The sequence below is a fragment of the Melospiza melodia genome, chromosome 5 (assembly GCF_035770615.1).
Source record: "Melospiza melodia melodia isolate bMelMel2 chromosome 5, bMelMel2.pri, whole genome shotgun sequence".
Classification (NCBI taxonomy): domain Eukaryota; kingdom Metazoa; phylum Chordata; class Aves; order Passeriformes; family Passerellidae; genus Melospiza; species Melospiza melodia.
Window position 1 is genome coordinate 78,431,383 of NC_086198.1, and position 14,000 is coordinate 78,445,382.

Sequence of the window (14,000 nt, forward strand, 5' to 3'; positions counted from 1 at the left end):
CCTGCCAGGAAAAAAAAATCATATTCTTTAGTGTCCTTTAGTTTTTCAGCTAATGGGGGTTTTCTTGTAAATATTCTCTATTTTCATCAACTGCCAAAGATACCTTCTTAGCACCTGCTCACTGGTCCTGAAAATTGATTATCAGAATTGTACACAGTCGTATTAATAATGTCACTGTACAGTATTTTGCCAGAGTATTAATAATTCCCTCTCTCTGCTGGCAATTATTTACTTATTTCACACCAAGAATAATTTTGCTTTTTACAGCACAAGGCACTGATGACTCCTAGACATGCTGAGATCAACTGACATTCACGGATTTTATCACCTTCAGTCATTTCCAGAAGATGTGATCTCCCTAAATCTAACAGTAAAATTCCAATAGTGTGTGATGTGGCTCAAATAATCTGATTCCTGGATCTACTAAGAACCTAATACTTATGTTGATTCAGGATTCTGAATCAACATATAGGATTATCAGTTTCAAGGATCAGGCCAAAGGAAATTCAGGCTCGCTCTATGTAAAGAATTTCTGATAAGAAGTGTAAGTTTACAAGGGTATCAGGTTTGCCAGATAAGACTGAACACATGCACTGAATCCAGATGACCTGGGCATTCAAAAAATGTAAATGCAAGTCAAAATCAGAGTTGATTCAGGTCATCTTTTGGCAAGGGGATGCAGTTGCTCTATAGTATTTTTTAAGGCTCCAAAATAGATCCCTTTGCTCTGTTTTCAGCTACAGAAGTTTTTCTTCTACCAGAAAAAGGACACACTGCAGTCTCTTGCACTCAAATTTTTCCCACTTTCCCACCACCTCGCCCAGGGGGTAGGTAGCCAACAGCAAGGTGGCTTGCAACTGAGCAAGGGTGCCTTCTACCATTCCCATTACATTACTGGTTGCTCCACAGGCAAGTCAAATTTAACATATTAGTTCATTTCTTCGTGACATCAGAATATTATCAAAATCACTTCCTCCTGATCATGTTGAGGAAAGTTGTTGACAAGTTCTCTACCTGGCAGAGTAAGACAATGTCACAGTGATAAATGTCACCCCATTCTAGAAAGGAATTAAGGGCAAAATGCTCTTCTACAACCTGCCCTCCCTAATGTGATCTCAGAAAACAGCACATTTACAAAACATCTACAAACCCCAAACAAAAGAACACAACCCAACAACTCAACAAATATCAGTTCAACACATCAGATTACAGTGCAAACAGAAAGAAAAATGAAATAGAATAATGGACTAATTAAATCTCACTCATTAATTTGCTAATGGAAGGCATTTAAGCATGATAAGATAAGGCTAAAACTAAGAATCTACATTTTGAGTGCTTTAGTGAAAAAAGAAGATATTTGAAATGGAAGATATTTTTTTAAACATTTGAATTCATGAAGTTTGACCTGAACACATATTAGGAATCTATCTACAAGGGCATTGCACAAATTCTTAGTCTCATTTGTACCAATAAAAACATAGCAGCATTTCACCAGGTATATCTGTCTCCAGTAAAATACTTTGAACTCCCTTTACATTACAGAAACACTTGAAGTCTTCAGTTATATTAAAAATTACCAGTACTGGCAGCTGTCGTTCTCTTTAAGCACCAAATATTCTAACCTTGACATTCTCAGGAAACTTTCAACTTAGTAAGCTGTTTGTCAGAGACTAATGTAAGATAAAGTAGAAGCCATTATTCATTAAAAACAGATGCATTTTTATGAAAAGAGAAGCCTACATGTGTACATTTCACCTAAGCATTATCCATAACATAAGAATAAAATAATACAAGTTTAAAAAGCTCTCAGTATCGTTAACATTTAGACAATTTTGAAACAAATAAACAGAAGGTTAAATAAAATGAATAGATGGATTACAAAGATACAAAGCAAAATTGAGTTATGTGAATATTTTTCTTGATGAGTGCTCAACACTGCAATGGAATTTCCTTTATTAAATTCCACTTCACACTGACATAACTCCATATGTAAGTTATAATGGAGAAGCCACAACCAGCATTGTTCCCAACACAGCCTCTTTCAATTCCTCTCTCTTTAGGCAGAAAGGAATTAATAAAAATTGCTAGACAAATTATCCAGGCTTAAAGAACAAAGGATTGACCACTGCTTTTCTGGGTTATTCATGATGCTGAAGGGACTGCACATCACTTCCAGAGAAAAAGAATGCAGGACATGTCTTTCAGCCACCACCACACCTCCACATGAATGAGGAAGGTGGTACTGCACATCACAGCAGAGCATGATAGACCCAGGTGACTGATTAAGATCTGATATAGATCTGTGTCTGAGAAGACACAACTCTGGACCTTCCATTAACTTATATATAGAATTTCTTGATCCAAAGATTCCATAAAGGATTATTCTGCAGGAAAGCCTTATTTTGGCAATGTTTTCAGCATGGTATTCTTACAAATCCAAAGACTAGCTCTACAAAGAAGTCCTGCCAGATTTCAGGTGTTCAAAAGCAATGCCATGGACTTACCTGCCCCCATGATGAGCCCTGGTGCAGTGTCCTTGGTGTGCACTGTGCCTGACACATAGGGGTTGTCTGCCCACCGCAGATGCAGGTGGAGGTGACAATCAGGCTTGTGGGGGAAGAAGCAGAGAACAGGTTTTAAAAATCACTGCTACCAATAATGCTCCTAGAATAAATGAAAGCCCAGACAGGGAGCAGCTTCAGCAATGTATGTCTTCATAAAGAAAAAGAATAGCTGCTTCCCATGGAGCCAAATTCCAGTCTGAAGTATCAGTCTTCACTTTATATCAAAAGTCTCTGGTGATGTCTGCATAGTGTGTCACTGTCTCAAAGAAAGATTTCCAAACTCAATGAAGTCAGCATTATTATACAAACCTCCTTCTGACAGAATAATTGCTTAAAAATTTTAACTAACTGCAACAAGTATTGCATGTCTGTTGGTCCCGGGTAAATAGTAAAGTTATTATTAAAAACAACTGTTTGGGCTGAAATGCCTTTTTTAGTAAAAAAGTGGTATGAAAAATAGCATAATGACTTTAGGACACATCATGTCTCCTTGCTAAGCAACTTGCTGCTTCTTGCCCTTTGTGCAGTGCACTCAAAGGTCAAATTGTTCACAGCAATGTGACCAGGAGCTTTACCAGGGGCCAGCTCAGCCTGGGAGCTGCTGCCACTGCCATTGTCCCACTCATCTCAGACTGATCTGCACCAGACCCCACAGGCTGGAGCCCTGCAGCACAGCCTTGAACTCTCCAAAAGGGAGCCAGCAGCTCCAGCCCTCCACTTCTGCCATGGGGAGAGGGAGCAAAGCTCTGGCAGTTGCAGGACTACAACACTTATTTTGCCCACCAATGCAGAGCTTTGACTCCCCAGGAGCAGAAAGTCAGTGGGAAAAATATAAGGCTTTCAGTAAAGCCTTGCAAATAATAAAATACTATGGGCACTTGGGACATCTAAACAAACAGAAGTAACACCTTATAAAAAGAAAGGGATATTTTATGCAAGTTACCATGGTATTCATTTTCAAGGAACTGTCAGGAGCTCCCTTTAACAGGGAACCAAAGGTTACCTTGGTTTATTATGAAACAAAAATATGAAGAGATGGAAAGAGAAAAATTATTGGTAATCTGTGTTTGAGTCATGATGTGCCCCATATATCCAGTCACAAATGACTGCCATGATTATTCTGAACTGGGTTGTATGGTTGACACAAAAGAAATGTGCCCTCTTTGTGTCAAAGTGATCTCAAATATGAAATGCAGTGCACTAGAAAGCCATGACTCCTCACTCTACATGATGACTGAACTAAGAGCCTATGGAACCACAGCTCATACAATGCAAGCCCATTTCCCTGCTAGTTTGGCTGCTAAACTCAGCACAAAGCTCTTGAGCTGTTGGAACTACTGCACACCCTACCATGCAGGTAATTCTTGCAGACTTTAGAGGGAGGATACTCCAAAAAGAGCCACTTACAGGTTTGCAGTTGGTGGGTTTGCCGTTCATATCGATGTCTGGAGGGTTTAGAAAATCCCAGTCACGGCCTTTGTTGTAGGTTATCAGGGTTGTAACTTTCCCATCAATTTTCTGGTTGGCCAAAAAGACTCCTTTTACACCTCTGACCTGAAGCATAGAGAAGAAAAGCTAACATCCAGCACATACACGTTTTTTTCAACAAGGATTATCCCTGATTAGCTGCTCTTTTGTGGCTCTGAACTGTGTATCTCAGGTAGTTTCTCCTGGAAACTGAAAGTGGATGATACCTTAAAAAAATATGAGGAAGGCAAAAATATAAGAGGAAAGGGAGAAAGGGGGAATGCAATGACAATTACAAACTGATTTTTATTTCTAAATGTATTTAAAAAGCATATGCAGTTCTCTCCATGTCAGAAGGCTAATTAAAATACATGTTTAATATAGCAAAACACATTAATTTATATAGCAAAATAAAAAAATTATGGTAGCATGGTCTCACCAATAAAATTTCCCCATTTTCTTTAAATATGTACATCTTTAAAATGCTGTTCTACAAATGATGAAAGCAATTTTTAACAACCATCTAACTTTTAATGTGAATTTCTGTGCCCATATCACACAAATACATTACAATAACACAACACAGAATCATATCCTTTAAAATAACACTGATTTGGGAAGCACTGTTGTCCTTTGCAGGAAATAAATACAGGCACTTCATCTGAGGAAGACACACTGAGGGCTGAATCACCCTCTCAAGCATCTGAAATGCTTCCACACTCCACCCTTCACCAGTTTAACCTCTGGAGAAAAAAATAATAACAAAAAATGACCCTCTTCTCTTGGCCTGTTATTTTATTTCAAAACAACCTGTATTAGAAAATTACTACAAGTCAAAGTGTCAAAGTTAATGGATATAATTTTAGAAGCAGCCTGACAGTAATTATAACTTAATATGTTTAGTTCTAGCCCTAACATTTAAATTATTAACATATTAATGTATATTCCACCCATGGGCACAAAATAAGGTCTTCTATTAAAAGTGAAGGTTTCCTTAAGAGTGCTCTTGGTTCCCTTGCCACTATTTATAAGACTTCCTGAATTTTTGGAAAATTCTGGACAACATATATAAACTGATACACATTTCCAGCACAGTACAGCTTGCTCATCTCCTTGAGTGCTGACTCTTAACAAAACTGAACCATTCATTACAAATAAATGCGCAAAACAGATAGCTCTTTGAATGATCAGGAATATTTGCCTCTTGATAACATGCCGCACTTCTGAACTTTTCTTTTTCATTTGAAATATTTACTGTTCCTTTCTTTTTCCAACTGCCAGGTCTTAACTCCATTTAACATTCATTTAGCAGAAGTCTGCATTGAAGGTGAAAAGCCGGCATCCCTACTAGCAGGCTACAGATTGGATACTCACTGTTTATAAATACAGGAAGGAACTGATCCAAACCTACAGGGAATGTGAATGTTCTGCTGGTTATGGTAACAGCCTAAAACTTGGAAATATATAGAAGTTTATATAAAAAAAAATCTGTATAAACATTCAAATACTCTACTCCCTCACAAGCTCCTTCTTCCTTAAATCCTACGCATATGTGATTGGGTTACCTATCCAGGATGCTGAAAGTTCAGAACCACCTCCAAGTCAAACATACCATAAAAGTCAACTATTTGCAGTGCAGGTGAGAAAAGGAAAGGAGGATAAGAAATTATGAACCTGCTTTCTTTACTTTGAAAGCATTTTAATCTTGCTGAGGATTTTTTACATAGTCTACCTTCAAGAGACAGCTCAGCCTTGAAAAGCCTGGCAGTTCAAATATTTACGTGGGAAGGCAGACTTGGGGTAAAATTTCTGTGCATGTCTTCCTTCCAGGGAACACAATATTGAATATTTAAACAATAATTACATCAGAGACTGCAACTGAGGTTTCCCTCTTCATCTGTGGATAGCAACACCAGTGCTGCATCATGATTATTTTTGTTTCTCCTCTCTTTCCCTTTCCCACCCACTCGTTTAATGAATATTTAATAATTCCATATAATCATCAAATAGGAGTCAGGCTAAAATTTTCTCCATTGCCACTCCCATCTCTAATCTAACCAAGCTCTAGGGTAACTTCTCCTCTCAAGAATATGGTACACAAGTGTTTGAATCTATCAAACATTGAAAGGTTATGAAAACATTTCTTCCAGTGTCTCAGTTAACTTCTCTCACTGCTGCTTTAAAAGATAAAAGCCAACCAGCACTTCACAGCAGTTGCACTTTGAATGAAAGGCATAAACCCTGCTTGAAATAATAAATAGGTTTCAGGCATCTATCTTCAGAGCAAGTTCAGAAATATCATGTTCAGAGTGGCGCATTAATCTAAAACCCAATAACTAACACAAAATTGTGGTGTGTAAAAAATGGCATCTTTACCACATCCCACCCCTGCTGCAGCATTTTCCATTTCATTTGTCCTGTGGCCTATACAAATACACACCCAACTCTGTAAATACTGGAAATGAAGTGTGTCTAATCTATCTCATGGATTAGACTGTGATGCCAAGGCACTCGAATTCCTCTGTACGTTCTACTCCTTGACTTAGTTCCCTAATCTAAAATTGCAAGATAAGTATCTTTCTATCAAGAAAGGAAAAGATTCACATTAACAGTAAGTTGCTATGGAAAAGAAGACATTTTAACATTGTGCAGTGCTCAGTTACTCTGATGAACAGTCCAGGAACCACTCAAGACAGCTGAACAGGAGGAAATTCAAAGCACTTTTCTGCTGTTTTTTTTGAACTTTGAGCTTAGTTCTCAGAGTACCCATTTTGTTAAACAGTTCAGGGAATAGTTGTTCCCCAGTACTCTTAGAAAAGCACTTTCGTACCTTATAAAATTATTTCCTGAGACTTTCTGCTGTGACTTATTAATTGCTCCTTGTTACATTTCTGATATTTCATCCCAACAATACTCTGTTTAGTTGGTAGCAAGAAGCACAGTTCAGATGTCCCACAGTGTTTATTAGCAGCAGTTACTGAAATGTAGAAATTACTGCTATATCATATATGTCTGTGACTAAAATTTAAATATATACAATTTGTTTGGGGAAAAAAGGCATGAAGAAAGTGTACTGCAACTCATGTAGCTCTTATCTACATAAGGAGTCACAGCAGGAACCAATGCAGAGGTATTGCATTAGTATGCCCATTCTGCAAATATGTTTATGTCAAATTTGTGAATCCTTCACACTGGCAGCACTTGACACAATTTCAAGGACATGCTCCTTGTATACAGTCACATAATTCAGAGGCATGCTCCTTTTGGACAGTCATTTAGGGTTTAATTTTTTTTTTCTTCTCTTCTTTAAACAAGTATTTGTAAATTGTTCCCTTTTAGGTGCGCAACATGAGAAGAAATATGGTGCAAAAAAAGATAAAGCATAGAAAAGAAAATTAATACAGACAGGCAGATACCTATTAAAATTTTTGTGGTATATGTACAAGTAAAAGATTAATTGCAGTCAGAAGATAACAAAGATGAACAGCACAAATTTTAAGGAGAATTATATACTGGCAGAAAGAGAAATTTTCCACCACCGAGGACTGTCTCTGTTCTGCACTGAAGGTTCCCCTTTCCAAGATGGGATACTTGCATTAAAATGCTCAAAAGAGAAAACCAAGATTAGATTTAAAAAACCCCACCCTCAAGGGCTGCAATATGTGTTTTATTTATTAGCAATTTTATACTGAGTAAACAACCCACACATTATGAGCACTTGATCCCATTCTAGTAAACAAGATGAGCACTAATTATTTATCATGCAAGCTATCTAGAAGCCATCAGTGCTCTCCTATAAAGCAACTCAATTTCAAAAATAGCTTAAAAGAATTGAATTGTATGGCTCCACGTGTATTGTCCTTATCATGTGTACATTTCCTTTTTAATGTAACCCTACAAATTGATCCAGCACACAATAAACTACAATTGCATTATCTAATATGCCCTCAGCAACATTGGGAAATTATTAAACAATCAGTGTAACTGAATTAAGTTAATAATTCTTGTAGACAAAAGGATAGCCAGGGGTAGCATCTCTGTACAACTTATCTGAAATTACATGCTACAGGTGATGCAAGGAGCAGAGATTGCACCTGACTGCTTTTTAGCTTTGCTTGGTCACAGGGGTGCCCAAGAGTAAAACGCTGCAAATTAATGCTATCGATAAATCACCCTGTGGGAACGTGGCTACACACAATGTGTAGCTTCACTCATTAGGAAGCCTCATTTCTAAAAAGGTTGAGTCTAGAAAATAATCACTAGTAATGAGAGACCATTTTGTTTTACCACAGCCATTTAGAAAGAAAAAGCTAAAGAAAGATGGAGGAGATAAGGAGGAAGAAAACACTATCATTTTCCCCCTCCAAGAAGAGTCTAATTACAGTCATTTAACAGTTCTGTCAGTGTGTGCCTTGTATCCAGAATTACTACAAACCTTTGCCAAAGAAGTCTGGTGCACCTTAAAAGTTTTGTTTTTTTTTTTTTTTTTTTTAAATTAACACCAGGCAAATTACGTGTAATGGGACAAATTGTGTCAGACCGAAGCCAGTTTAATGCTCTGATAATGGCCAGAAAGAACAAAACTAGAGCAAATGTTACATTGAAATTCATTACACTGAAATTCCATTCCCTAAACAGGAATGGAACTGATAACAGCCTCTGATACTCTTCCAAAACACTGTAGTCTTTTATTTTGCCAAGTGCACTGATGTTAAAATACAAGATAGATTTGTTCACTGCCGAGTTGGTCTCATAGAAAATGCTGTTGGCACAACATGTACTGAAAGGAAGTGAATTTGCTGTCCAATATCTAATTTTGTTGGCTCTTAGCCTTTCAGAGCTCACACAACCTAGCACAAGGCTTGCAGGATTACTACTTAAAACCCTACTGGCTAAAAGATGTCCAGCTCTTAAACCAGCAAAAGCACCAGTGAGTCACCTAGAAGAAAAAAGCTGTGCATAGACAGGTGCATAACTTCTTACTTCAAGAATAAATTGTGCTGCCAGATTCACTTTTCAATATCTTAAAGAGAACTTAGTTTTGGATTTGCACATCCATAGAAACCCATCCCAAGAATCTAGTTAGAGTACACAACACATTAGTAGGTCAAGAGGGAAATATGTAAGTAGTAACAATGTGCTACAAATAAGACAGAAATCCTAGACTTTCTATTTAAATATAACTGTGAAAATACATTACTTAAAATTAATTATACTCATAATAAAAAAAAAAAAATCCTCCCCACAGACTACACATAATGGGAAATATAAAGACCTACCTCCAGAATATCTATCAGGACATTCTCTTCTGGCTGCTTCGTGCTCCGGACATTCTCCAGCAGGATGGAGTAGTAAACACCTTGTGGGTCAGACTGGTACAGGTTGTATGTGTCTGTCTGGTACCACTCCTGTACAGCCACAAACACCTGGTTTTCATCTGTGCTGATTATCTGTAAGTCCTGTAGGAAAATAAGATACATAATGACTGATTTTTTACATAATTTCTATAGTACAAACAGTGAGTTGGTCAGGAGTGTTTAATACTGGGGGGGAGGGGAAACATCTGAATGTTTAAAAACAATAACCTCCCAAAATAATACTAATCAGCATGCCTATCCCAATGCTCCAAAGTGGTTCCTCACTGCCTTCTGACTGCAGTGCAAACTGCCTTAGTGAAGGAAAAAATCATGAATGTGCAATATCTGTACTCTGCTTTGACTTCAGCAGGAAATGATTTCTTGAAAGGAAAAATAGCGAAAGGAAAAAAAAAACCCAAGTGACTGACTTTCTAAAATCTGGATAAGAGTGAATGGAAGAATGAAACAACATTAACAAAGGAATCTAAAAAAATAATCTTCAAGTAATAGAGAAATGAAAATCAGTTAAAAAATAGCATAGCACAAAGAGGATAAGATACATTGTACAGCAGTTCACGTGGGATATAGCACTTACCATGCACACAGCTCATGTGCATTGTAGTAGATTACATTAATTTGTCTATCTATGTCTACACAACCACCTAAATATTCAACAGTAATAACAGGAGAGTCAATATTCTGCATTCATTTCCCAAGAATTTCAGGCATGGATATTGCTACATCTTGCTTTCAGTTTTCCCAGCTTCTTCACTCCAAATGTCTCAGACAAAAAAAATGCACAGCTGGGGAAAATAATTTAACACTAATATCAAAGAGAAGAAATAAATCAGGAAGTAGCAACACTGAACTAAGCTTAGGAAGGAGAATAAAGGGACGTGAGTTGGCAACATGGTTTGGGAGCAAAAAGGCAGATGTTGGGGCTATGTAAGAAATGACATCAGAAATGACAGAGACTGGAAGCTTGTAAACTCTTCATGACCTTGGAACTTAACTGGGATATTGCATTCAGTTCTGGTCACCTTATTACTGGAAAAGTACTAAGGCAATGGACTGAATATTAAATAAAGTTACCAGAATGTCAATACAATATGAATTTAGGATTAATTGGATTAAAAATATAAAAAAAAAGGAAATCAATAAAACAACTTTGTAGAACTCAAGGAGACAAATCAGCTTCATAAGAATCCAGTTAAGACTGAAGAAAGAGTGAGTAACAGAGGAACACTGAGTACTCAGCAAAACACGGCAGTCACACTGTAGGCAATATGCACAGTGACTGAGACACTTAGATTAAAAAAAGACATGTATAGAAGTAAAATAATGCAAAGGAAAGATTTTTAATATGAACAGAGGAGGGTTATTAAATACTAATAGTTTAGCTAAATTTAAAGTATTTTTGCATATGTGACACATCTCAACACAAAGAATTTAAGTGAAGTTTCCTATCAATGACAGCTCAATGCTGTTTCCAAAGACTCTCATTTGAACTTTGTAGTAAAGTAGATTTTTGTTTAGCATCCCAGGAATAGTTCTTTTTCCTTTTTTTTTTTTCTTTTGGGTACTGAAAAATTACTCCAAAGCAGAGAGTCTGCCAGAAATGCCAGGAAAACACAGCAATTGATCAGAACAGGTTGTTTTAAAAGTCTCTTTCATGTATAGAATGTTTCATTTCCTGCCTAGAACCAGGGCAACATGAGGATTGGTAGCCCACATTATACTACATGGAAAGTTCCCATGACTATCTGATGATAAAGATGGAAGCGAAGCAGAGTCACAAAGAATAAAGAAACAATTTTTTAATGTGAAAACGTCTAGAAAACCCTTAATATTCCATGAAGCCAGAAGCTTTCTGCAAAATTAATGACTACATTATTACAATACAACATTTATACAGTGCCACAGAGAAATGCAAACCTCCAGGGAATGTAGGAATGGCACTTTCCCTGCCCCAGTGCTGTCCCACTCCATGCTTTCCCTGGTGAGGTGGCAGTGGCTGCTCAGGTGGCCCTTGGTGGCAGAGGTGAGAGCTGGGGACAGGCTCAGCTCTGGGTCTCCCATCCCAGGCTGGGGTAGGAGCAGCTGAGCCACCAGAAACAACACACAAAGAGCCAAAATGTGCAGTGCACAAGGACAGGGAGATAAATTTTGGGCAGACTGTGGGGGCCACGTGAGGGAAAGAGAGGTTGGACACAAAAGTTTACTCAGCAAATCAGAGTTCACTTTCCTCTTGGCAGTGGCTGCCACTAATAAAGATGTTTGTCCTCTCAGACTGCTGGTTGGCAACTTTGCTGAGGCAAGAGTTTAACATATCCTGGTCTTAGCAAGTGAAATTACCCTTGCACTGCCTTGAACTTTGTTCCTTCCTTTCAGAATTTACGCTTTTAGATTTCCAGTTCAGCCTTACAGCTATTTTCCTTTCAGAATGATTTCTTTTCCCTCAAGAAACAAAGCAGTCCTTCAGTTATACTACCTTGCAACAATCCTGTGCAGCATTTCCTGCTTTCTGATACAATCTTCTGGGAAAAGTAATTGACAACATGAGGAAAACTGCAAATTTCATGCCCAATTCTTCAACTTATCTTTCAAAATCCCAATTGACACAAACTGCTGAAAATCTAGTTAAAACAAAGGCAAATGGTCATGTCACTCTTCTACTATTCCTATACTGAAAGGTGAATTTAAAAAGAAGAAATTAACTGGGAAATACAGGGGATGGATTCAATTCCTTCATCCCAGGTTACCCCCCACTGCTCAAGAGGTGAGAAGCACATGGAGAGGGGACATCAGCAAGTATTGCTAGGCAGGACCTACCGTCTGTCACCTAAGAGTTAACCAGAAAGGATGTCCGAGGAAAAAAAAATCTTGACGGAGAGAATGCACATTTTTACTGCTTTATCTAATTCATGGACACAGTTACAACCTTAGGCTGTAACCTCAGCAGATCCTATAAGGAAAGCATTTATTCTTTTATGATTTCACGCTTGGACTACGGCAATTGCCTTTTGCTGGACCTGCTGCTTTCCCCCTCTACATTCTGCAAGCTACTCAAAGTGCCACTGATCATCATCACATTTTTCTGTAATTATGCTATTCACACACAATTTATTCAAATTAATTTATAAAGACCTTCTTTACTGATGTTAGAGATTTTCAGAGTTTGGAACATTCCTAATTGTCTCTGTTCAGATTTTTGTTATCTCCAGGCTGCATTCACTATTTAAGATCTTGTGGTTTTCTTTCACTTCCATGCTGAAATGAGAGCCCATGACCTTCCAGATGTCCCAAGGCAGAGCCTTCTCCCCAATTTGCCATAGCAACCATGCTGTTTCCTCTGTGGTATGTTCATTTCTCCATGGGCATCCCTTCTCTTGTCTCTACTACTTTACTTTTTCCCTCTCAAGTCTGCTGTGCCTCCTCTGCTCCATCTCTTACTGACCCAAGTATCCGTGCTCTCGCCGTTTTCACTTTCCTCTTTCTCTTTGTTTTTGCAAAGCTCACCAATGTCAGCTGGTATCAGCCATAGTCTGTAATTCCCAAATACCAGTATTCTCCTTCTATCTCTTCTTCGGTTGTAAGCTTTTGCACAGTTCTGAGGTTCTACGAGCTGCATTGCCCAAAACTTCTTGTTGTTTTGGTTTTTTTTTTTTAACCTCTAAGCCCCCATGAGATTCCTCTGCTTTGTTTACCAAGGTGCTTCTTGTGCACTTTATTTTGAAAATTCCTTTGTCACAATTTTTCCTTCATCCTTCCCTCTTCACTGGGAAATGTTAGACCACACTAAGCACAGAAATCTGTATATTTACCACTAAAAATCTGTGAAACTACTCATAGGTCCAAAGCAGTGAACCAGCCCATGGAATTAAAATTAAGGACAGCTGGAGATCTGTTGAATCAGAATTACTTTTTCTACAAAAAATGCTAAATGAATCATGATCAAAGACTTCATATTAAAATTTGGCATGATTAAGTTAGGCATCCAGTGACAGGTCATGTCACTCCTGCTCTCTCAGGGACTTGTAAGCTGCCGTGTTTGTACTCCATCAATAGCAGAGAACATAATTAACAAACAAATAACACAAAGAGAGTTTCAAAGTGATACTCAAAATAATTAGGCATTTGCAGAAGGCCAACTTGTTCCAAAAGATGAGCAGCACTTCAAAGAAACTCCATATCACATGGAACAGACACGGTCTGTTAAATCAATGAGTCTGAGGGCGTACATAAAGCATTGAAAGAACTGAATGATCAGGAGCACAGGCACCCAAGAACTCTTCCATCAGGTATACAGACACAATCAAATATTTCTTCCTGTAAACACTGCTTAAAAATTATTTCTTTACTTCTAACACAGAGAGACCAACAGTGTTTCCATAACTAATTCCCTGTTTTTAATGTAGTCAAGTCTGTTATCACATAAAGCTGAATGAACATCCAATCAAAAGTTGGTCCAAAAAGCCTAAAGCTATTAAACAGAGCTGGATGTGGGGCAGTTGTGGATAGCAGGAAAGAAGGAAAGAGGTTTAAAGAAGGAAGGGAAGAGGAATGAGTTTTTTTCATTGTATACAGACACATACCATCTACATTCAGTAAC

The 14,000-nt window shown here is 37.8% G+C and overlaps 1 protein-coding gene across 6 annotated transcripts in view; it reads right to left on the bottom strand.

Moving 5' to 3' along the window:
• Window positions 1-14,000, bottom strand: part of SORCS2 (sortilin related VPS10 domain containing receptor 2) — a 536,381-nt gene that overhangs the window by 71,197 nt on the left and 451,184 nt on the right. For all 6 annotated transcript variants that reach the window (XM_063157566.1, XM_063157565.1, XM_063157563.1 and 3 more), the window contains 3 exons: window positions 9,311-9,490; window positions 3,972-4,118; window positions 2,505-2,607 (listed from right to left, as the gene is read on the bottom strand). In XM_063157566.1, coding sequence (XP_063013636.1) covers window positions 2,505-2,607; window positions 3,972-4,118; window positions 9,311-9,490 — 430 coding nt within the window. The remainder of the gene's footprint in view (window positions 1-2,504; window positions 2,608-3,971; window positions 4,119-9,310; window positions 9,491-14,000) is intronic.